At 33.4% G+C, this 23,397-nt stretch overlaps 2 protein-coding genes and 1 long non-coding RNA gene across 3 annotated transcripts; 1 reads left to right on the top strand and 2 right to left on the bottom strand.

Annotated features, from left to right (window-relative positions):
* Positions 1–9,802: 9,802 nt before the first annotated feature.
* LOC145028305 (Microsomal signal peptidase 25 kDa subunit (SPC25)) lies at positions 9,803–11,301 on the bottom strand. The gene is made up of 5 exons (XM_078976981.1): positions 11,072–11,301; positions 10,814–10,965; positions 10,556–10,637; positions 10,200–10,345; positions 9,803–10,101 (listed from the first exon to the last, which is right to left on the bottom strand). The coding sequence occupies exons 1-5, from the start codon at positions 11,180–11,182 to the stop codon at positions 10,005–10,007; spliced, it is 588 nt and encodes a 195-aa protein (XP_078833107.1). The 5' UTR covers positions 11,183–11,301; the 3' UTR covers positions 9,803–10,004.
* A 471-nt stretch (positions 11,302–11,772) lies between these two features.
* On the bottom strand, positions 11,773–14,641 carry PXN (Mitochondrial substrate carrier family protein). The gene is made up of 11 exons (XM_078976980.1): positions 14,353–14,641; positions 14,205–14,282; positions 14,045–14,119; positions 13,252–13,382; positions 13,094–13,148; positions 12,889–12,972; positions 12,707–12,775; positions 12,531–12,635; positions 12,379–12,447; positions 12,239–12,293; positions 11,773–12,155 (listed from the first exon to the last, which is right to left on the bottom strand). The coding sequence occupies exons 1-11, from the start codon at positions 14,431–14,433 to the stop codon at positions 11,971–11,973; spliced, it is 987 nt and encodes a 328-aa protein (XP_078833106.1). The 5' UTR covers positions 14,434–14,641; the 3' UTR covers positions 11,773–11,970.
* Positions 12,043–13,032, top strand: LOC145028306 (uncharacterized). The gene is made up of 2 exons (XR_013675973.1): positions 12,043–12,178; positions 12,594–13,032. It is a non-coding gene; the product is annotated as an uncharacterized LOC145028306 (long non-coding RNA).
* Positions 14,642–23,397: the final 8,756 nt, after the last annotated feature.

The raw sequence follows: 23,397 nt of genomic DNA, 5'->3' as shown, positions 1-23,397 counted from the left end.
GCTACCTTCAACTTCATTTTCAACAACCCTAATTTTCTATGTCGTCTCTTTCATTTGCACCATAGTCACCTCCAATGATGTCGATGATGGTGTTGACATCGACATCCCGCTCTTTATATTTGTCTTTCTTCACAAGATGGTACAATGGCTCTTGTAACATCTTGTTTCGAAACGTTTCTTATTTCGGGATTATGAAACGTAATTTGATCATGGGGAAGGCCTTGGGCTTCAAGAAAATAATGTGTAAACCTTATTGGTTATTGATAATATTGGTTATGTGATCTAAGCCATTAATTTGTGTTTTTGAGCCAAGGGTAAAATGGGAAAAGTGATGTTCCGGACTTCTTGGATGAACTAATGATTTTAGTTTAATATGTTTTAAGTCAAAAGTAATTATATAAAGTTGTTGGGCTCGTTATTGTTTTTTCGTGCATATAAAGATCGTCGAAAATGGAGTTGAAACGAAGAAGTTATGACTATTTGTTTGAAGCTGAAATCAATTTGGGTGAAAAATTGTCGCCACGGATTGGAGAGTAGATCTCCACGGAGTAGTGAACAAGTTGTCACGGCGTGGTAGTTGCCATGGAGTGGAGAAACGTTGCCATATAGTGGCAGTCTGTCAGGCCCAAACCCAATATTTTTAGGGTTTTCAATGTATTTAAGCATAAGATTCCGATATTTTGGCCATTTTATGAGCATTAATTATATCTATAACCCTTTAGGAGACACCTTAGCCTCCATCTTCAATATTTGAGATCCTCCCCTCTCATTTCTCCTCTTTTAGATGCTTTGTATAATATTTTTTATGCAACTTAAAGTTAAGAACGTTCTTTTGGTTGCAAGGAATGATGTTTCAAGTTTGGATCCATCAAAGACCATGCATTTTGGTACTATTGTGAGTATAAAGTTCCAATCTTGCTCTTTAGTACTTTAGATCTCTCCACTAGCGGTTTTGACACTTTTGGTCCATTTTATGAGTGATCTTGGAGTTAAGTGGACTCCAACATCTTTTGATCAGTTTGGAATGCTTCTTAGACCTTATAGACTAGGAATTTTATGATCTTTTGCCTTCCTTTCAAGCCATGCAAGTTATCTTGGTCTTTTAGGTCATTTTGGTGTATTAAAGTTTAGATCTTGAAAGATTGTGACGTTATTATAGATAAAGTTGAAACTTTATCCGTTTAGATATCTTGTTGATTTAGATCTAAAAGTGGAAGACTTTGACTTAATGGATTAAGTTGAGAAAAGTGCATTGTTGGTCCCTTTAAGATTTAAAGTCTAGATCTTGGTGATTTGAACCATCCTAATGGATAAAATTTGAAACTTTATCCATTATAAAGCTTTTAGGAACCATATATCATAATATGAGCTTTGGTCCTTATGGACTAAGCGCTTATTGAAGAAAAGCTTTTCAGACCAGAAAACACAGTGTGGCCAAGGAAGTCCCACGGCATGGTGGCCAGACTTATCACGTCTATTTTGTCTGGATATGCCCACTGCGTGGCATAATGCTCGCCACAGTGTGGAGACGAGTTTATCAGTGATTGTTTTGCTTGGATTTTGCCACAGTATGGTGGCATGTTTGCCACAGCATGGTAGCAGATTTTGATCGAGACTGGATTGAGTGACCATAGTGTAGCCATGTGTTAGCCACGAAGTGGGCGTGAGGTGGAGTTAACTTTGACCATTGGCTTTTTTACCAGTTTGACTTTTGGTCAAACTTGGGTAGCATTGAGTATTCGACTAAGAACTAGTCTCGGTTTGGCTTTAGGTAGCTTGGATTGGCTAATTTGTTGATGGGGTAGCTGTTGACCTTCTATTAAGTAGTTCAGGTGAGTCTTCTCACTATACTATAGGACACTAGGTATCGATTGTGCATGTTGTCTTTGTGACTCTTGTTGATGTGCTTGTATGTTGTATACATGGAATCAATCTGGGACTGGAGTCATTATGGACTCGAGATTGATACAGATACAATGGAGCCGACTTGGGCTTAGAGTCATTATGGACTCGGGGTTGATATGGACCTCACTGAGCCGACCTAGGCTCGGAGTCAATATGGACTTGGGATTGTTACGGACCTGATACAATTGTGTGTTGTTATATATATTATTTGTGCTATTTTTTAAAATTCACTATGCTTTGTGCTTATGGTTTGTGGTTTAATTGTTTTCCGGTTTTTTATATTAAAAGAGGGGAAAGGCTTGATTGCATTGCATCCATTAGAGATTTTCGTGTAAAAGAACTTTTCCACCCCTCTATTTTTTTAAATGCTACTTTGAGCCTCCAACTTTGACTTTATAAAATGTCACTTTTTAATCAATTCTCATTCCTAATACACAACAAAAGCATGCGGCAAAATGCAGGCTCAATCACTAGTTTTTATATTAATAAACATTTTCCAAGGGAAAAGTTCTTAGCTTTTACTTATTAGTAACTTCGAAAAAAAAAACTAAACAATTACAACACCTTAAAACAATGTTAAATATCTAAAACAATGATAATAAATGAATTTAAAAAAAACATTTAATATATATATATATATATATATATATATATATTATTTTAAAATTAGTTAACAATTATATTTAAAATAATACTAATTCAATAAATATGTTTAATTTTATTCAAAAACAACCCAATTGGTAAAATCCATTGAGATATATGATTCTAAAATACATATCTAAATTGATTAATAATTTTAATATAAAGATGGAAACAATGTAGGGAATACCCGGGACCCCAATCCTCATCCTCTGATCCTCATTCCAATCCATATCTCCATCGTTGGATGAATCCCTATCCCCACCCCTAAGGGGAACCGGAAATCCCCAACGGGGAATCAGAGATTTCTTTTTCTATTTTAATGTAAAACTTTTTGTATAAATAAAAAAGTAGAGTAAATTACACGAATGGTCCCTGTGGTTTGGGGTAATCTATATGGTTGGTCCCTAAGAAGTTTTGTTAACTCAGAAGATCCCTATTGTTTGTTTTTGTTGCGTCTTTAGTCCCCGTTTGACATACATTGTCCCGATATCCCAACCACCAACCTACCTTATACTTACGATACAGTCTCTTTGTTTCTCATCTCAACCAATAAGGAAAGAACCCTCAAATAGATGTCGCTGCCTTGGATGGTTCCGGCGAACCAACCCTTTCTCAACTTTGCACCCTCAAGATTTTCCCATCTCATCTGTGGTTGGTGTGTTTCAATGTATCTATGTTTCTCAACTCTGGTGTATCTTTGATCTGCAATCGATCGGAACAATATCATTTTCTCTGATATGCAATCGAACGGTAGTAGTGGTGGTGGTCGGAAACCCACCTGTCTTTTTCGAAGCGAAAAAAATTGAAAGCCACCTGCTTCAAATCCCAAAACGAACCATATGTTGCAAATCAATGGAGTTCGGAGTGCATATGGTGGTCGTTTCTGCATCTCAATGTCGATAGGTTCCGGCGGTGATCCAGATTTCTGATGTCGACGAAGATCCTCCCCTTACTACAATATACCATCATCATCACCTAGGATTGGAGAAATGTTTTTGTTGTTCTTTTGGTATAATATTTTTAACACATGGTTCCTGATATGTATATAACTTATAATTATTCATTTTTATATAACAACTCGACGAATTGGATGCCCTAAACTCATCGAGTAGAGATGTTTTGGGTCGCGCGTTTTGGTGACCAACTTGACGAGTTGGGAGGTCCCAACTCGATGACTTGGCTGGGTAAATGAAACCCTAATTCCATGGTTTTGCATTGTATTTAACCACCTTAACCCTAAGGTGTTGGCCTCATTTTCCATCATCCACAGTCCTAACCCTAAATATCAAAACCTTAAGGTACTTAAAGTGTTTGTGAACCATTTTGGGTGTTTTTAGTGTGTGTTGAAGCCATTAGAAGGAGCAGAAGCTTGAAGACACAAGAAGGAGATTATAGATCCAGAGTCATTGCCTCATCCACGACACCTTTCTGCTATAAATCTTGAACCTTTCCTTGTAGTTGTTTAGATCTTCTTTTAGGGTTATTTTGTTTGGTTTTGTCCAATATCATGGTCCTTGGGAGTTGGACGTCCCATATGGGTTAACACTTCAGATCTAGGGTCTTGAGGGGTTTTCATGACATAAATGTGTCAACTTTATGGCCATGGGAGTCCCATGAAACCTTTTGACCATCATTTTGGCCTTTTGTAGTTTCTAATGGTCATGCATGTAGAGAAAACTGGAACTTTAAATGATCTTTTTGCCCCTAGAGTCTATATTTATGACCTCATGGTCTATCTTGTGGTTTTGGTGGTTTTTGATTTAAGACTTTGGCCTTTGGGGTTAGGGTTTGAGCTTAATCTCTTTAGGAAAGGTATTGATAGATAAATTTGGAAACTGATCTGGAGTATAGGGTATAGATCTGAAGAATAATGGCTTAATATATTAGGAAGGGTTAGCAAACTGAAGAACTCGACGAGTTCACGGAGGAACTCAACGAGTTGTATTGAGAAGTCCCGATTCCGTTAAAAAGGAAGAACTCGACGAGTTGGATGAAAACTCGACAAGTTGGATCACGATATCATGATTCTATGATTCATGGAAACTCGACGAGTTGAGTCAACTCAGAGCGTTGACTTTTGCTTGACTTTGACTTTGACCAAAGTTGACCCTTTAGGGATTATGAGTATGAAGGTGTACTTAAGGAAATCTTTTTTGTTTAAGGGATTGAGTTGGGTTGATATTCGGAGTGGGGGACTGTTCAGCTACTTTCTAGTATTCGAGGTGAGTTTCCTTCCCTATATAAGTGGGTTGAAGACACCAATGTCGGCCTACTAGTAGTTGTTTATAGTAGAGATGATTGTATTTGTGATAATTGTCTGGTATGCCACTATCTGTTCATATTTATGTGCTTGTATGTTATGTTATTATATGGTAATGGTAGGGGATGAAATAGACCCCGTAACTGGTTGAAATACACCGTAGGGTTGGTCGGGCACCCAGATATGCCTGACAGGGTGGGTCGAGCACCCAGATATGCTTAACAGGGTAGGTCGGGCTCCCAGATATGCCTGATAGGGTAGGCCGAACACTCAGATATACGTGATAGGGTAGGTTGGGCACCCAAATATGCATGGCAATATGTGATTATGTGGTATTATGGGGGAACTCACTAAGCTTCATGCTTACGATTTTCAGTTTCAGGTACTTGTTCTTCAAAAGGAAAGGAGTCGGCATGATCGCAGCACAGCACACTATGATTTTTCCGCATTATGAGATTCTTGGGGATTGTACTCTTATATTATTTTCCTATGACATGTTGTGGTTTTCTTGACACTTGGGTTTGATTATGATTTGGATGACACTATTGATGTTTTCATACTACCACCTTTATAAATTATTTAATTAAAAATGAAATTTTTGGTTATGAATTTTGGGATGTTACAATATTTAATCACGATGGGAGTTGCTGGTGGGCAAAGAAGGAGGTGGGGCAAGGAGCGTTTTTTCATTTTCATCAAAGTGTGTCGCTTTTATTTTTATCAGATTTTCAGTTTGTGTTTTTCTAGGTTTGAGCAAAGATGATGTGATTGTCAAAATTGTCTCGAATTGTTCATTGATTTTTTATTTCCTCCCTTTTTTGGTTTCCTTGTTCTTGAACGCTTAGTAATATAAAGAAAGATGTGTTCTAAGTGAGATGAAGGAGGTGGGGCAGGGAGGCGTTCTTGCGAAATAAGAGGAATGAGATTGGTTTTCTGGCAAGTAGGTTTTCGGTGAGTGGATTTATGGTTTCAATTTCCCCAGTGAAAGTTGTCAGCGGTGGTGGTGGAGGAAATCGATGGTGGTGGTTAGGTGGTCAATAATGAGTATTGGGATGGTGGGATCATGTTATTTTTTTATTAATGTTTTTAATTTAATATGATAATAAAAATGATTACATATATCAAAAAGGGTAATATGGTTATTTCAAGTCAACAAATGACTAAAGATGCAACAAAATTAAACAATAAAGATCTTCCGAGAAAAAAAAAAAAACTTTTTATGACCAACCACGTAGATTATTCTAAACCACAATGGTCATTCATGTAATTTACCCTAAAAAGTATAAATTTTAATTTTACTAACATAAGTTTCAAATGTTAGTTACAAAACATAAAACATTCATAGATTACATAAAAACTACAAATAATTTTTCTATCAAAATTTAAATACATACGTAAAAAATCAAATAACTCTAGCTATAACATATTGTATAATTTGATTGAATATATTGTATTATTAACATACTATTGAATGAGAAATTTAACACATGTAGAGTGATGTTTTTATTATATAGTGTAAATTGTAAATTTGATCCTTGTGATTTGTAAGAAAATATATATGAGATCTAAAAAGTTTTCGACTTGCATTATTGGTTTAAAATTGAATATTTTTTGTGGTGTTGGTATAAAATGGCATTAACCTCCCCATTGCGTATTGGTACTTATCGAGTATAGAATAAATCTGCTTCTCTTTGTTCCTACGAACAAAATTGTTCCTTTGTCTTCCAAATAAAATTGGATCATTCAAATTTACAACCTAATTCCTCTCTTTTTCCACTTTGCTTGTATTTTTCCTTAATAAATTTAAAATGACTTGAAAAGATTATAATACCCTTTTAATTTTTTTTTTTTTACTTTTTGAATATTCACTTTAATATTTTTATAATAAATAATAATAATTTCACCACACACACCCCCTATCTATCTATCTATCTCAAAAAAGTCAAAAACACTTTTAATCATTGTCATTCTCACAGTATGAAGTTCGTCATCTTCACAGCCATCTCCACCATTTTTTTAGGTGAAGAGCTTTGTAATGAGGTTGGACTTAAAACTGATACAAAAATAAGAAACACCTAAAGCAAAGATATCCATGGTTGAAGCCTAAAAATCAAAATTAAACCCAGAAAATTCATCTTCAAGTAACCCACCCATATCCACACCCAGCCACACAGAAACTTCATCTAGACCCACCTCCCACAAGACCTAAAGCCTCCCACTTGGTTCTTTTTCTTCTCTTCCCAATCACACACATATACACTTCTTCTACACTTGATGCAACTCTAACAACATATAAATGCTTAAAAACAACATCAACAACTATATCTTTAACTGCACAGGGGTTCGACATCAACTCATGGAAGTAAGTTTACGTGTAACATATAAACAACTAAAAAGAATGAGTTTTTTTTTTTTTTTTCTTTTTTTTTGCAAAATCTTATGCTAAAAACTGAACATATGTAAACAAAAAATAAATCAAATATTCTAATGAAACAATAAAATGGTGTAGTTTCTTGAGTTTTTATATCGTCAACGACATCGGGTGCGATCAGGGAGAAGAAGAGACAAAATCGGGGAAGGTGGATTTTTCAAGGAAATGTAGATCTTGCTCAGTTGATTCATCCTAAAAACTGAACAACGTTTTCGAGAAAGCTTGGGTTACCGGCGACGAGTTTCATCGGGCATCAGTCGGGATAAACTCCAAATCGAACAATGGATTTGTTTGATTCTTTAGAAAGCACATTTAGCCATCACAAAGAGAATCGAACAAAGAGAAATCATAGGGTCTATCACACCAAATCGAGCAATAATAAGGATTAACTCCAAAATCATTATAGGTTCAAATCAGGGGGCAACGGAGGAGTTCGATTTTGCTACATCTGATTTTCAATTTGTTGGGTTTTCACAAAATCGCAATAGGCTCCAAAATCGTAACAACCGATCACTTCATCTTCCATGGGTTAAAGTTCTTAACAATTAGATGGGTTTTCTCAAAAGCTTCATGTTTCGGGTTTTTGATTTGCTTTGTCTGCATTCAAATTTTTGGGTTTCTAGAAAATCTGGTTTATCAAGAAGAAAGAGGGGGGATGGGGGTAGGGTGGGGGTTTCCGGTAAGGAAGAGATATGGTGGGATTTTTTATTTTTCTTAATTCTAGAAATATAGAAATAAATATTAGAAAATATAGAAAATAAATAAAAAAGGTACGATAGTATTTTCAAATTTGTAAGGGACCAAATCCACAAAAAAAAATTTCATTTTGAACTAATAGTCCAAGTTGAAATCTTTTTAGACCTCATCCATAGTTTTTAAAAAAAACCACATGACCAAATTTGCAGTTATATATGTTACAATATAAAATGCCGGATGTGAGATAGACTATTTGATATTTCTTTCCAAAAGTACAATTTTTGTCAAATCAATAGAAACCGGACTTTTAACATGAACAAAATAAACATGAAAAGTAATAAAGAATAAACATTCAATAAAATATCAGAATGACATTTAAAGTAAAAATAAATAAACCAAAGAAAAATATATATATATATATATATATATATATGAGACTAAATTAGATAAATGAAATAAAAAAATATATAATTTTAACTGTATAATTAGGATATCTGGATCATAATTTAGGTATTCTAAATGTTACTATAACTATATGTTTTATATTATTTTTACATATTAATATTTACCGGGTGCAAGACCACTAAAGGGTATCTTTATCTTCATCCTCATTCCTAAGTTTTTATTTGAGGATCCCCATCCCAAGTCAAGTTGGAAACACCCTAGTCAAACCAGGTATGAATTTTAGGTTTGCTGTCTTGTATTTAGTTTTTTTCATCCATATCTTAATAGTTAAAACAATAATAATAAATAAACATAATATGCACAAACCATCAGTAAAGAGTTTTAAGATATATGATTTTAATATTTATTTATCTTAATAGCTAAATGTTGGGTGTTCAACCCTCATTTGGAACGAAAAATATAAATTTAAAAATGGAATAATGGATTGCGTATCTTCATTCTAAAAATAATATGTATGAATTATTATTTCATTAGGTTTAAAACTCATGTTCACATGAGTTCATTTTAAAAAATATATATATAAAACTCTAAACATTTAAGAAGTTTAAATTTATAAGAAAAAATAGAGAAATATTGAATTATTAAAATTAAATTGTTTTTTTTTTTTAATTAAACAAATAATTTAGATAACCAAACAAATGAAACTAATAAAATTTTAATTTAAAAAATTGAAATTAGAGGGAAATCAATTAATGAAATTGGTATGCATTTATTATTATATTTATTCTAATTATTACATATAAATATTGTGGAAATTAATAAAATAAAATAAACCACAAAATGCCATGTAAAAAAAAATTGAAAATTACCACAAAATGACATGTGACCAAATCAATAAGAGTATGATATGTAACAAAATGATATGTAAAAAATAATATTTACTATTTTTGATAAAATACATTTATCAAAATTTTAAAACATATGTTATTAAACAGGGTTTATTTCGTCCTTTTTAAATTTCCAAAAAACTTCGATTTTGTGGACGACACCCAAGAACTTATGACCAATCACAACAAAATTCTGAATGAGTTTTATCCAAATGACAAACTCCTTAGAATAACTTAAATGATTATTCAAATCACCTCTTTATTGTGTTCAACGAATTACGCATAAAAATACACCATCTTGCTGTATCACGACTTAACTCTTTCTAAAAGGATAAATGGCATACAGAAAACAAACTTACTACCTGATAACAATTTCACGAAATCTTATCTGTAAAAAGTTATGAAAATATGTTGAATTTACACAAGGAAAAAAAAAACGTAAAAAGGTCATCCAACTAATACAATCCCAGAATGCAAAATAGTGACTGATAAGATGAGCAATTTTCTTTTATGAAATCAACCTTTGAATATAATGATAGGACCAATTTTTTGTGACCATATACCCACAAAGAAATATAAAGCATCCTCAAATGTCATATATTATTCCCCATTTCACTAAAATTATATGAAAGTTAAAGCTCAAATGCGTTTGTCCAACGTTTTTTCAATATCATAAGGTTCAAACTTTCATCCTCAGATAAAAAAATTAAAAAAAAAAAAAAAACCAAGTATCATCAGCCGCACCATTACTACTTTTCTTCAGTTTCTAAACTTAAATTTACTTACTTTTCTTGTGTTCTTTGGCATACTGGTTCACCAGCCCCTCAACATCTTTCCAGAAAAGACCCTCCACCAACACTCCATCCTTTGTAAACCTGCAAAACATCCATCCACCTTTAGAAACAGATAGAGGGCAAACCTGTAATTGTAATACAGCACTTGCATAAGGTACATGAGATTAAGAGAGAGAGACCATTTTGTAACACTTTTGGTGAACTCCACTGTTGGGTTTGCAGAAATAGATTTGGGATCTGCACTGGCTATGGTAAGTGTATACATATCAGAGAATCTAGGCAACTTTGAAGATATCATCAACCCAGTGCTCTTGTAAGCAGACCCCTGTCAAAATATTACACGATGAGATAATAAAACCTTTATAGAAAGAGATGTTATAGATGTTTGATTCTGATGCAAGCATTAACTAATCAATGAACAATTGAAGTAATACACCATCTATAACATTCAAAAGTAGATTGAATTGTTGTCTATGAATAATATCGCTAGAACAAAAGGTTTCAATTATAACTGAAAAAGAGAAAAGAAACTTACTGCTGGAGGATATGTAAACAAAATTGCGTTCTTTTCCTTGGTGTAGATGATCAGCTGCAATATCCCGTTGAATATCACATACTTGCAATAGTCAAGGATTAAACACACTCAATTTTGAAAAAGTGAAAGTATAATGGATTCATCATGCATAAAAAAAAAAAAAAAAAGGGGGAAAAAGCAAATGTGAGCCCATAGGAAGTTTCAGTTACTTATTTTTGAAACAAAATGCACCCAAAAACTACAGATCAAAAAGGATATAATCCAATGCACCCGATGAGATAATTTTTATTATCAGGGAATTTCTTGTTGTAAAACTGAGCAAATAGGGCGATAATGATAACGATCGCACCAATCAACAATCGAACATTACTCAGTCTAACATCTTCACTGTAACCGCGGCTTGCGACGATCTAAAACACAAATAAATCCAAAAACGATTATAAAACCCTTAAGCATACAAAAAAAAAATTAGAGAATTTTGAATTCGAAATGTGCGGAAATGAAGTTGTGTTGTACCTCGGATACAGATTCATCGAGTAAGTACTTGATAGAGTGATGATCCAAGAGATTGGCCTTCTTAGGGTTTTTGGTAGGGGGATTGGCGATGGTGCCGTCGGTGGTCGTCATCTCCGATTCCTTTTCCTGTTTTTACGATTCAGAATGTCTAGGGTTTGTCTAAAAATCTGGATTTGGGGTTTATTTATTGCTGCATCCGGTAGTAAATGGAAACCCGACGAGAATTTACAACAAACCGGTCAACATATATTGAAAAAGTACACATTAAGCCCTCCAAAAATAACTTTTAGGTTATGGACCACGAAAGCATGATCAATAATCAAAACAAGAGTAGAAAAAAGACGCAATACAATTACACATGTAAGTTCATAAAATGACAATGTATATTTTGATTCATGTTGTTTTTAAAGGATCTTTGGATAGTTGAAGCCTATGAGATTTTTACAACATTATTTATTTTTTCCAATACATACCAAATCATTGCACTTCTAAAAAAATTTCATTAGAATCATTTAACTAAATACAATTCGTCTTTGATAGCTTTTTTTTTTTTTTCATCAACATTCCAATTTAATTATTGACCTCACAACTGGAACAAGAAATGAAAAATCCCATTACTACAAGTCTATTATCCTCATTTTCAAGAGATTTGGAACAACATATGAAAGGATAAGAAAGGTGGGGCTAATACAAATACAAGATTGACCTCACAACACCGATCTCATGACACTTTATAACATCATCTTTTACACCAATACCATACAATTATGAATTATCCAGTGAACGATAATACACCATACATCCAAATATAACTAACAATCATCATTACTTCCTTACTAATGAAAGAAGGGGGGGAGTGGCAATTTTGGAAGTGTATTTTATTTGAGAAGCACCAATTGTCATGAGAGTTTGGATTTAGCTGCTTCCTTCAACAGCAACCAACGAGCTCCATTCACAAGTTCTTCCTTTACCATGAATAAAACAGCAGCAGCAAGAACACTTTGCACTATCTTAGTGCTCATTCCTTTGTAAAAACCATGGAACCCTTCATATCGTATCATCTTTAATATTGCATCCAGTGTGCCTAATGGAAAACACATCATGTAGGTAAGAACTAACAACCTTCTTTTTTTTTTTTTTTTTTTTGTCTCTTATTAACTCACATACCTTTATACTGATGCTTTTTGTCTACCCCAATCACTTGCTTTGCTTGAAGTCTCGACTACAAAAAAAAAAAAAAAAAAGTATTTATTAAATGGGAAATGTAAATTTATGTTTAAGTATATAGAGCCTCACAAAGTGCTTACCTTTACAACTAAAAGAGGATATGTTACAACTGTAGCTCCAAGTTTTGCTAATGCCCCAAGCAAAAACACCTAAAATATTACGAATCACAATACATTAAATATTAATTTTTATATGATTATAAGAAAATCTAGAGGTTTATTCAACTACTTGCCTCTAAAGCAGTTACGCCTTTGTTACTGTTGCTCAAAGCGCGACGTTGCTTTAAATTCTTTAGTAGGGTCTCGTACAGCATAAACTGTATGGATGGATTGCTGACCTGGCAGAAGCAGATAGGGGCAAAAGTGACAATCGTACACGATGCATGGAGAAGAGATAATTGACACCTACCATAACCAATGTTGGGAAAACACCTTTCCAGAATCCCCAGACTCCAGCTTCATCAAAGACTTCTTGAACCTACAAGAATAGCAAACAAACTTCGGAATTAGCTATTCCATTCTTTCCATGATTCCGTTGTTCTAAAGAACTTCAACTACCTTAGTTTTGTAAGATTAAGGATTAATACATACCGCATTGCTAGTTCCAAAAGGAGGTGGTTCGTTTCCACCAACAATTGGCTCCACCTTGTTTGATGGAGATTTCTTTGTGTGAGTCTGCAAAATTAGATTTATAATTTATGATATGAACGAGTGAATTTTTTTTTTTTTTTTTAATTCTTGGTTTTTGCACTAGCAAATTTAAATAAAATCTAGAAGGAAAGATATAGATGCTCACCTGCATACGGGTAACTACTACCCATATAGGATTTGTGAGCAGCACATTAACACACCTAAAAGACAAGACATTTGCTTAAAGATTAAAATCAAATAAATTGAATATGATTCATGAAGAAAGAAAGAGAGAAAATGTTTTAAAATACAAGTTTCAAATACCCTGACATAGCAGCCACCATGAGTGATGAAAGCATCCCAACTGATCCATCACCAGCTCCTTCCTTTTTACGTCTGAGTGCTGTAGCTTCAGCCTTGCTCCTGAATATTTGATAGAAATAATAGTAAACACCCTGTAAAACCATACAAAATAGGATCACAGGAATTAGAGATATCTACAATTTAGTATCTATTTGCAACCCAAAATAGTTCTTAGTTACAAGCTGTAATTGCAATTGTAATGATTCATAAGATCCAAAAAGAGGAAGTATGGGAACAAACCGATCAAAGGTCTAATCATGGATGTGTCTTCAAATGAAAACAAAAACAATAATGATAACAACATAAGGTTTCAAGAAAAGAATGGGCCTAGTGATAAACAAACCCACATCACAGTATGCATTAAGATGGCACGTTTTCCATTGCAGTGGGACCACTTGATATCCACACATATAAATTCCATTACTGGAATTTAGGTTGCTTCATGTGTAATAAATCACAAAATTGACCTTCAAACAAGTGACCACGATATTTGGCTTTTTTCTAATAGAACTGAGAGTTTATTTTACAGAAAGTAATTGTGATGGGATATGATGTAAACATAAAACAAACCAATTTTAAAGTTGTCATTTTACAATTGCTTGGAAAGATCAGATAGCACGTTAAGGTTTTCGTCTATCTCTTCCCGCAATTCAATGACAGTAGAACAGAGGTGAGCATAAGCTAAAAACCATAATCCTAATTCCTAATTCCAAAGATTATCCTTCCTGCTTTGAAGAAGAGATTCTGAGCTCACCTGTGAACATGCCGTGCCTACCAGCGAGGGCGTTAAGCCACCGTATAGTCGGCCCCACCCTTCATGCTGAACAACCTAAAATGATCAACAGAATCACTCCATTAAAATCACAGTGAAACTCCTTAATACAATTAAGTTGAAAACTAAGCAAGAGGATTACCTGATACATCTGTTCAACCGTCCCCGCCTTTTTCTTCTCTTTCTTCGGATCTCTATCGGTTTGTTGACGCGTGTTTACCTATGTTTAGTCAATCATAAAATATCGATCGGCAAACAAATTAATCTGCACGAAGATCAAAATTACTTACAGTTTGGAGAGGATAAGTGATGAGCTGAGCGATGATTCCACCACCTGCGCCGGCGAGTCCATTGATTAAAGCGTCGGACATATCTTTCTCTTTCTCTCACCCTCTCCCTCTCCCTCTCTCTCCTCGTTTGATAAAAAAAAATTGGGGGATTTAGAGAGAGAAAGTGTGTGTTTGTGTGTGTTTTAGTGTTTGTACGTGTTTTTAGAGAGAGAAAACGGCAAGAAACTGTTAAGAAATGATGTCCGGTGCGAGTAACGTCGTGAATTGGGTTTTCTATTGAGACCATATGACTGTTGACTTATTGACACCTCAGGCACGCACCAAACTCAAAGGACAATGGTTGTAAAATGTAAATAATGGAAGGTAATATAGCCAAGCTTCAAACCTTGCCAGAGCCATCGTGACACTTTGCGGTTTTCAAAACCTGACGAGACTATAAAATTTTGATATAATTTATATATTATATATAGGGATTTTTTTAGAAAAATCTCGATATTTTGGGTAAATTTTTAATAAAATTTTAAATTTTCTATTCAAAAAATAAAATTTAGAACTTTATTAAAAATTTATCCAAAATATCGGAACTTTTATCCCATTATATATGTTTATGTATTTTGTCTATCATCTAATCATATAAACAGATCATATATTAATGAAAACCTAATGTTTTCATATGTCAATATACATTTAATCTTACATATTTACAATCATGTTAAAACCTTACAAAAATATCATTTTTTAAAAAGTCGATAAACATTACGAAAACATGTCTTAGATCAAATCCAAGGAGGAACAAAAACCATTTTGTGACCACAGAAGTTCACCCGCGATAATTTTGGGCTAGCATGTCGAAACTAGATCTTAAAATAAAAACAAATAAATAAATAAACGGTTATGCAAAAAAAACACGCATTACCATGTTATTTGGGCGTCAAGCTTACATAGCTGCCTAGGTCGTTTTTGGGACGTCTACAACCCACATCGACGTCCTTGGCGCTGCCACAACGTGTTATTTAGAACCTTACTTAGGACACTGAATTTGGCCGCTTCTACCGTAGATTAAAAAAAATCATTCTATATTTTTTATTCCTATTTATAGTTACTACTGTAATATTTTAAGACTAATTGTTATGATACTTCGATCTAAAATCAAATTGTTTTTACATTTTTAGTATTATTTAAAATTTCCAAAAATATGGAAAGAGATAAAAATCCCAATAACCAAGTGAACAAGATCCTTCTTTCCAAACATCGATTCATTCCTCTTCCTATTAGCAAATCGTTGTTCAAGAATTTTCCTTGTTCTTCGCATGTGACTGTTGTTTCTTCTCCGTTCACCGGTCGTCGTTGCTTTCATGCCCTTCGCTGGTAGTCGGTACCGAGAAGTTGGAACTGTAAAAAACAGAGTATTTCACAGTTGTTGATTATATTCCCGATTTCATTTGATTATATTACATTTGTTTCTATCAGTTCATAAATTTTTCAACACGCTCATAAATTTTTCACGATATGAAAAATAAAACAAATGTAATATACCTAATTTTTGTTTTAGGTTTTGCATGATAGAGCCTAAAATATTAACGAAAAAAAGAGAGTATTTCACAGTTGTTGATTACATTCCCGATTTCATTTGATTATATTACATATGTTTCTATCGGTTCATAAATTTTTCAACACGCTCATGAATTTTTCACGATATGAAAAATAAAACAAATGTAATATACCTAATTTTTGTTTTAGGTTTTGCATGATAGAGCCTAAAAAATTAATATGTGCATGTTCATTCATTTGTTTCTAGAAGGTCGAAGATTAATGAAGATTAAATGGAAATTGAAAACCAATATTTCCAAGAATAATATTCACAACTAGATACCTGGTTCAAAGTTTTATTAGACACACAAATTGACAGTTTCGTGAAAGCCTTGTTGATCGACTTCGACTTATCAAAAACGAGTGCATTTGCATAATTTGATTTCAATGAGAAACTTTAGACATGAATGAAGTCTAGCATATTTTTAAATGGTTTTATTGCTAATAGAGATTTATATTCTAAAATACGTTCACTTGACATTTGAATAATGAGTTTGTTTGATGAATAAATAAAAACACAAATTTGATTTTCATAAGCAATGGGAAGCATATATTATCCATTTATATAACTCTTAATTTTTTTTTAACTTTAAAAAAGGATAAAAATGTTAAATACAGTTTATTTTAAGTGAAAGGATTATATATATATATATATATATATATATATATATATATATATATATATATATATATATATATAGGGTAAAGTGAATATACCTAACAACCTTATATAAGCTTAGGTACCTAACTCTATAATATTACATCGGTTTGTATCATATTTACATTGTAATTGCCTAAGGTTCTTAAACTTCAACCCCATAACTTGATTATTTCCAAAATCTTTGTACTTTCACCAATATCTTTCTTTTACATCACGTCTTTCTATCGAATACCACCTGATGGGCTTCATATCCTACCGCTACAAACGAAAGGATATAGGAGAAATATAATCATGAATTTCCAATTTTTTTTGAAGTAGATCAAGTTTAGGGATGAAGTTTAAGAACCTTGGATGATTGCAATAAAATTTTAATGCAAAATGACGTAGTTTGATGAGGTTAGGTACCTAAGCTTATATAAGGTTGTTAGGTATATTCACTTTACCCATATATATATATATATATATATATATATATATATATATATATATATATATATATATATATCATCTCCCTATTATTTATTGTGTTATAACATCATTATAGGAAATCATTATCATGTTATAACATCAAAATAATTTTCATGTCATCATTTATTTTTAATTTTTTTGACTTTCTTTTTTAGTTAACTATAAAAACAAAAATATTTATATAAAACATAATTTCTAAATAAAACATGCTATTTAAATAATCTATATGATTTAAATCAAATAAAAAAGACATTACAATAAGAACAAAAAAAATAGATAATTCTTTTTCTTCTAAATATACTATTCATTATCATCGTTCCTATAGTAGGTATAATTCAATCAAGTCTTCTCGAGTTGCTTGTGTTTTCGTAAGTTTAAAATATCAACAACTTTGTACAAATTTTGTATTGTTTTTTAGTTCAAATTGAATGTGTTTGACCTCCGATAAGATATAGTGTGCAACATTCCAGACTATTTATTCTACCACCATGTTATACATGATATATGTATACATAATATATAGCAGAATTAGAATGTTCCGATATCCGATAATTTTACTATAAATTTTTTACATTCTCAAATTTCAAATACAAAGTCCATCTAGAGTCTGTAGTGTAATTAATGAAATGGACCTAAATCTTCAACTTGCATATGCAATGTTTCGTAATTAATTTTATGTACCATTTGAAAGATCCATACGAAGGTACAAAATGTCATTAAATATATAAAAAAAACATGAAAGGTCATTCAACTAGCCCAACAAAAAAGATTGCATCGAAATGGAAGAATTGAAATTGAAAATTAACAATATATGTATCGATACAAACAATGAGAATGATAGTTACAATCCTCTTCATTTAAGTGTAATTATACGACTTTTTATATGCCCTATTAAATCCCTAAAATTTCCTCTTTCTAACCATTAATTTTTTTAGAACGGGCAGACATTATTAGGAACATCTAGCATGACGCTAAAGAAATTACAAGGTATTACTACAAGCTGAAATTGGAGAATAACACAAAATATTCCAATTTAAATGATTAAGATTAACACGATTTTTGAACTAATTGTATGAAATAAGTTGTATCTTATCCGCCGTCTTTCTTGGAGAGCTCCTTACTTTATTGAAAACAAGAGCATTTCAAGATTTCTATATAGACCAAATGATAGAATAAATTAGGCCAAGCTTCATCTTCTGGTACTTCTTATTAAGCCCCTTACAATTCATCTTCAAAAGCATGATCTAAGAACTCGTAGGAGGTGAAGGTAAAATACATGACCAAGAAATTAACCACCTCCATATAGATACATAAAAATTACAGTCGAAAAAAAAAGATGTCCAACAGTCTCATCACAGGATAAGCAAAATGAGCATAAGATGGAGGGCAATTTAACCCCTCTTATCGCAAGATTAGAAGAGATTGGATCATGTGTAAAAGTGAGGGACCCTGTCATAAGACTTCCAATATTAAAATATTACTTATTTAAAAAATATTACTTATTTAAAAATTTATATTTTCGTTAAATTTCACTATTTAGCTTTTAACTGGAATCTCATAAGACTTCCAATATTTTCTGAGTAATTCTAAACATAGTTTTACTTTATTTCTAGTAAAAACCATCTGTTAGAACTCAACACTCAATTTCACATAGTATTTCACAATTTTATTCATTACGAAACATGATTTCAAAACGTGTATGTTACACTAGATGAAGTCACCCGCCCCCAGACGTTTTCGCCGTCTGGTTCAGGGGTGTGATAGACCCAATTATCCGTAAGCTCTCGTAGTGATTTCTTTAAGAAAATACCACTTATATCTACCTTCCATCTCCACGAGTCAGCGGTTGCCGATAACTTAATATCATCAACCAAATCATTCAAATCTTTTTGTTTAGTTGTATGGATTATGTACCATTTCTGGGATTTCTCTTCCAATGTCATTGTCTCTGCAAATCAGAGGTATGAAGTCGCTTAGCAACTTTGCACTTTTTACAGCCTCGATCATGTATATATTTAGGGAAAAACATCTTTAAGAGCCATGTCATTGATCCATATATATATATATATATATATATATATATATATATATATATATATATATATATATATATATATACATATATATATATATATATATATATATATATATATATATATATATCCAAAAGAAGGTGTTATTTATGCCCCGATTCTTCTTTCCAATAAGTTATTCACATATATACACCCCTCTTTAAGCTCCTCACTTATTTTACCGTCAATGGGGTTCAGGGGAGTACGATGGGCGTACCCATCTGGTACGTTGCGTGTATTGGCCTTAAAGGGTATATGTTAGGCATACCAGCTGAGTACGTGGGGGATACTCGGCTTGTTTGACTTTTCCTGTTTTGTTAACTTGTTGTCCATAGATCATTGACCAGAAGTTTGACCATGGTTAACCATTGGTTATTTTGAGCTTTTTAAGATATTGGGCCTCCTCAGGTTAGTCCCATGTTGGTTTGGGCCCAATATAGATATTTGGGCATTATTGGGCCTTGTGGTTTCATTTTGGGTTTGGGTTATCTTTTGGGCTTGGTTGTGTAACGCCCGTAGATTCGGGCTAGTCAATTTAGAGACGATGAACATCAAAAATGAGTTTTTGATGGAAGATCATTTAGAAGAATTAATCTAAACCAAGTTTTAGTATATGTTACAAGGGTTCCGTACATATAAAGAACACCGAAATCCGAGTTATAACGAAGAAGTTATGGTCCGTCGAAGTTTTACGGCAAAACCGGCACGGCACCGGGAGACGTAAATAGTGAATTTACGGCAGAGGACTTTTTAGCCTTAGTGATCTAAACAAAAGTCGTAGAATATGTTAAAATGAGAGCGTCCATAAAAAGAACACCCAAATTTGATTTCGTATGAGGAAGTTATGATTTTTCTAACATTTAGCATAACAGTGCACAACCCTGAAATTCGAATTTTAGATCGGTCAATTTTCAGCCAAAATAATCTAAACGAGAAATGAAGATATCGTTAATAGGACTTAAAAGATATAAATAACGTCAAAAATGTAGCTCGTATGCGAAAGATATGGACGAAACTTAGTCTCTACTTTTCGAGCACGGCGAATTTGAATACAGTTTTGTAAATCCGAGATAGATTGAGAATTAGCCAAAGAGGTATAAATGAAAGTTGTAGTACTTGTAAATACCAACGCGTGGATATAAATATCGACAAAAACGGAGATCGTATGTGAAAGTTACGGACGAAGCTTAGTCTCTACTTTTCGAACGCGGCGAATTTGATACAGTTTTTGTAAATATGAGATAGAAGGAGAATTAGCCGACGGGGTCTAAATGAAAGTTGTAGTACTCGTAAATACCAATACGTGTATATAAAGAACGTAGAAAACGGAGCTAGTACGCGAAAGATACGGACGATGCTTGGAGACTACTTTACTACAAAATTCCTATAAATAAGAGATGAACTCTTCATAATTTCTTCACAACATAAGCCACTCTTTCTCTCTCTAACTTCTCTCTAGCCCCCCTAAACCCCTCCCAAGTCTAGGGAACCTCCCTAGCACGAGAAGAAATCCCCGGAGCACCCGACGTCTCCGAGAAGAAAAGCTTTCGGCTCGGAAACGCTGCTCCAGTGAAGCCCGGTTTTTTCTATAAAACATGTTGTAAGTGAGCTACACCTACGCTATTTTTAATATAGCTTCTAATTAATTTTAATAACATTATTAGGACCTTAAAATAATTATTTGGGCTATTATTATGAGTTATATTGAATGTTATTTAACGCTTATATAATAATAATAATAATAGCTAGACTATTAATTAATCGCGGTTAACGTCAGACTAAACCCCAGTCATATTGATACTAGGTTTTGTCGAGGAAAATTGTGTTAAGAGTAACGAAGTGTTGTCCAAGCACCGAGTCACCATCTTCTCAAGTGAGTGCATGGTCCATTTCATCTTACACATAGATATGAAGTATTTTAATATAAATTATGTGTTATGTGTGCATATTGTCTGAATACTTGCTGTCTATGCTGGTGAAAGATTTTTATACATGTTTTAAATGATGTAAACTATATAAAATATTTTATATCTACAAAATATGCTGGGTAAAACATGGGTACATGAATGGTGAGGTATAAAAGCTGAAATAGAGGAACATATGTATTACGGACCTAGTGCCCTATAGGTATACACTGGCAGCAGTGGACCTAGTACCCTATAGATGAGCACTGGCAGCTGCGCCACAACCCGTAGATGATTTAGATCTATGGTAAACGTCCTAGCAGTTGTGCTCTAAGGACAGTATCGGCAGATGCGCCTAATAGGGAGCCTTATGACCATGACAGTAGCGTTTAAAGGTCAATACCGTCAGAAGCGGCTCATAGAAAATGTCCCAATTCTGGCAGCGGCGCCTAAGTGATAGAGCTAGTAGCTGTGCTTGACAGCCGTGTCATTGAAAACAATGGACTTCGTACATACTCGTTAGGATAATCCTTAGGAATGAATGGATGAGAAATAGTTGATCCTTAGGGTAAATCCTTAAGAAAATAATAGGAATGGGTAATTTGGTTGATTGTTTGATGTTTAAATATAATAATTATATTATTGTGGGTTGAAAACCCTATGTACTCACCAGGTTTCCCAACCTGACCCACTCCAGCTTATTTGTATCACAGGTGTCGATACAAAGCTATTTTACACTAGTGTAAATGAATGTCAGTTCTATTTATGCTTATGTTCCTGTATTAACGATGACATCCCAATGTTTTAAAATAAATAATAAAGTACATTTCTTCAGAAATGCTTTGATAACGTAATTATCATGTTTTTATGGGGACAAATTCCGCAACATTATTATTAAAAAAAGTACTCTGATTTTTATAAAGCATAAAAACAAAAATCGATCTTTTCTGGCCGTGAAAATTGGGGATGTCACAGTTGGTATCAAAGCATTAGTTTAAGCGAATTAGGAATAGGGATTTTTTCTAGACTTAAACTTAGAATGTTAAGCGATGATAGTGAGGAGTGTGTCCAATATATTTTAGGAAGTACACCTAAATAGACACAAGCACTAGCTTAATTAGGGAAGATGCCTAAAATGCTTTTATGTGCTAAATGATTTGTTATGTTTTATGCTATCGTTTGATCGAATCTATGGTCTGTTGCCGACCAGATCTGGAAATTTTATGTGCTCAGGTTTTTAAACGTTTAATTACGATATTAGAACTAGCATGTAACTTTTTGGAGTAATACAGAGGAATACGCATCTAAATCTTCCTCTATCTATATTCTCGTCTCGATACACCGAACACCTGCTTTGGTGTATAGAATGTCATGATAAGGACTCATAGCAAACTGAGCAAATGGAGGAAATGAGAATGCGTACGATAGTTAATGATACCTATCGGAAGACATTTTAAGAGTGATATCTTGCCTTTAGAATGCGCCTAAAAAATAATATGTCTAGTATAGGAGAAGTTCACTTTCTATTAGAAGAAAGAAATTTTTTTGGTAGAATCCATGAAGTTATCCCATCGTCTGACATTTCCACCACCAACCGGGTTGAAACAAAACTGATGATTGAAGATACGCATCGAAGAAGTCCGAGTAGAGTCTAGAGAAAATTATATGATTGTTTGGACACATTTGTATGTGTTAAAATTGTTTTTGTGATAATAACTTGGAGAACTGCGAGATAATACTTGAGACGAGTATGAGTAGGTGTGAATGGTAGTAGAGGCCTATACTACCGGAAACACATGACTCACACTTGGATCAGGGAAAGTCACAAGGTTTCCAAGAAGCTAGTAATTGATTTCGTTTTATTCAAGTATGTTGTTACCATTGTTTCGGTAATGACTAAGAAGATTTTTGTTATCCCGACCCTAGTGTTCATATCACATTGAGTCCGACTACGATGAGTAGGTTACATGGTTCAGAGAACCAACTTTGATGTAGCGTCCGATTTAAACCAAACGATTGAAATCAAAGCGATCAATAGAAGTATCGCGCTCGTTGTTAAAGAAGTTGGTAGCTAGAAATGCTACATGTTAAAATGTGATTATATCACATTAGACCATGAAGGAAGGCATATTCCATTCCGGAATTTGACTCTAAAGAGACCTAAGTCTAAGCGTTGCTACATACGATGATAGGTCATTAGAATATGACACATCGGTCAATTGTAGTAATCAAATTAACTTATCCTAAGTTTGTTAAGAAGAAGAAGAAGGAGTCTCTGATAAAAAAAAATGAGGTTGTGACACGAAGGTCATGGTTGAAAGTCTAAAGAGCAGGTGCAAGACCGAGCACC

This window comes from Lactuca saligna, chromosome 2 (assembly GCF_052625555.1).
Source record: "Lactuca saligna cultivar CGN05327 chromosome 2, ASM5262555v1, whole genome shotgun sequence".
Classification (NCBI taxonomy): Eukaryota; Viridiplantae; Streptophyta; class Magnoliopsida; order Asterales; family Asteraceae; genus Lactuca; species Lactuca saligna.
Note: the sequence above shows the minus strand (reverse complement) of the source record. Positions and strands in the feature narration are given on the sequence as shown.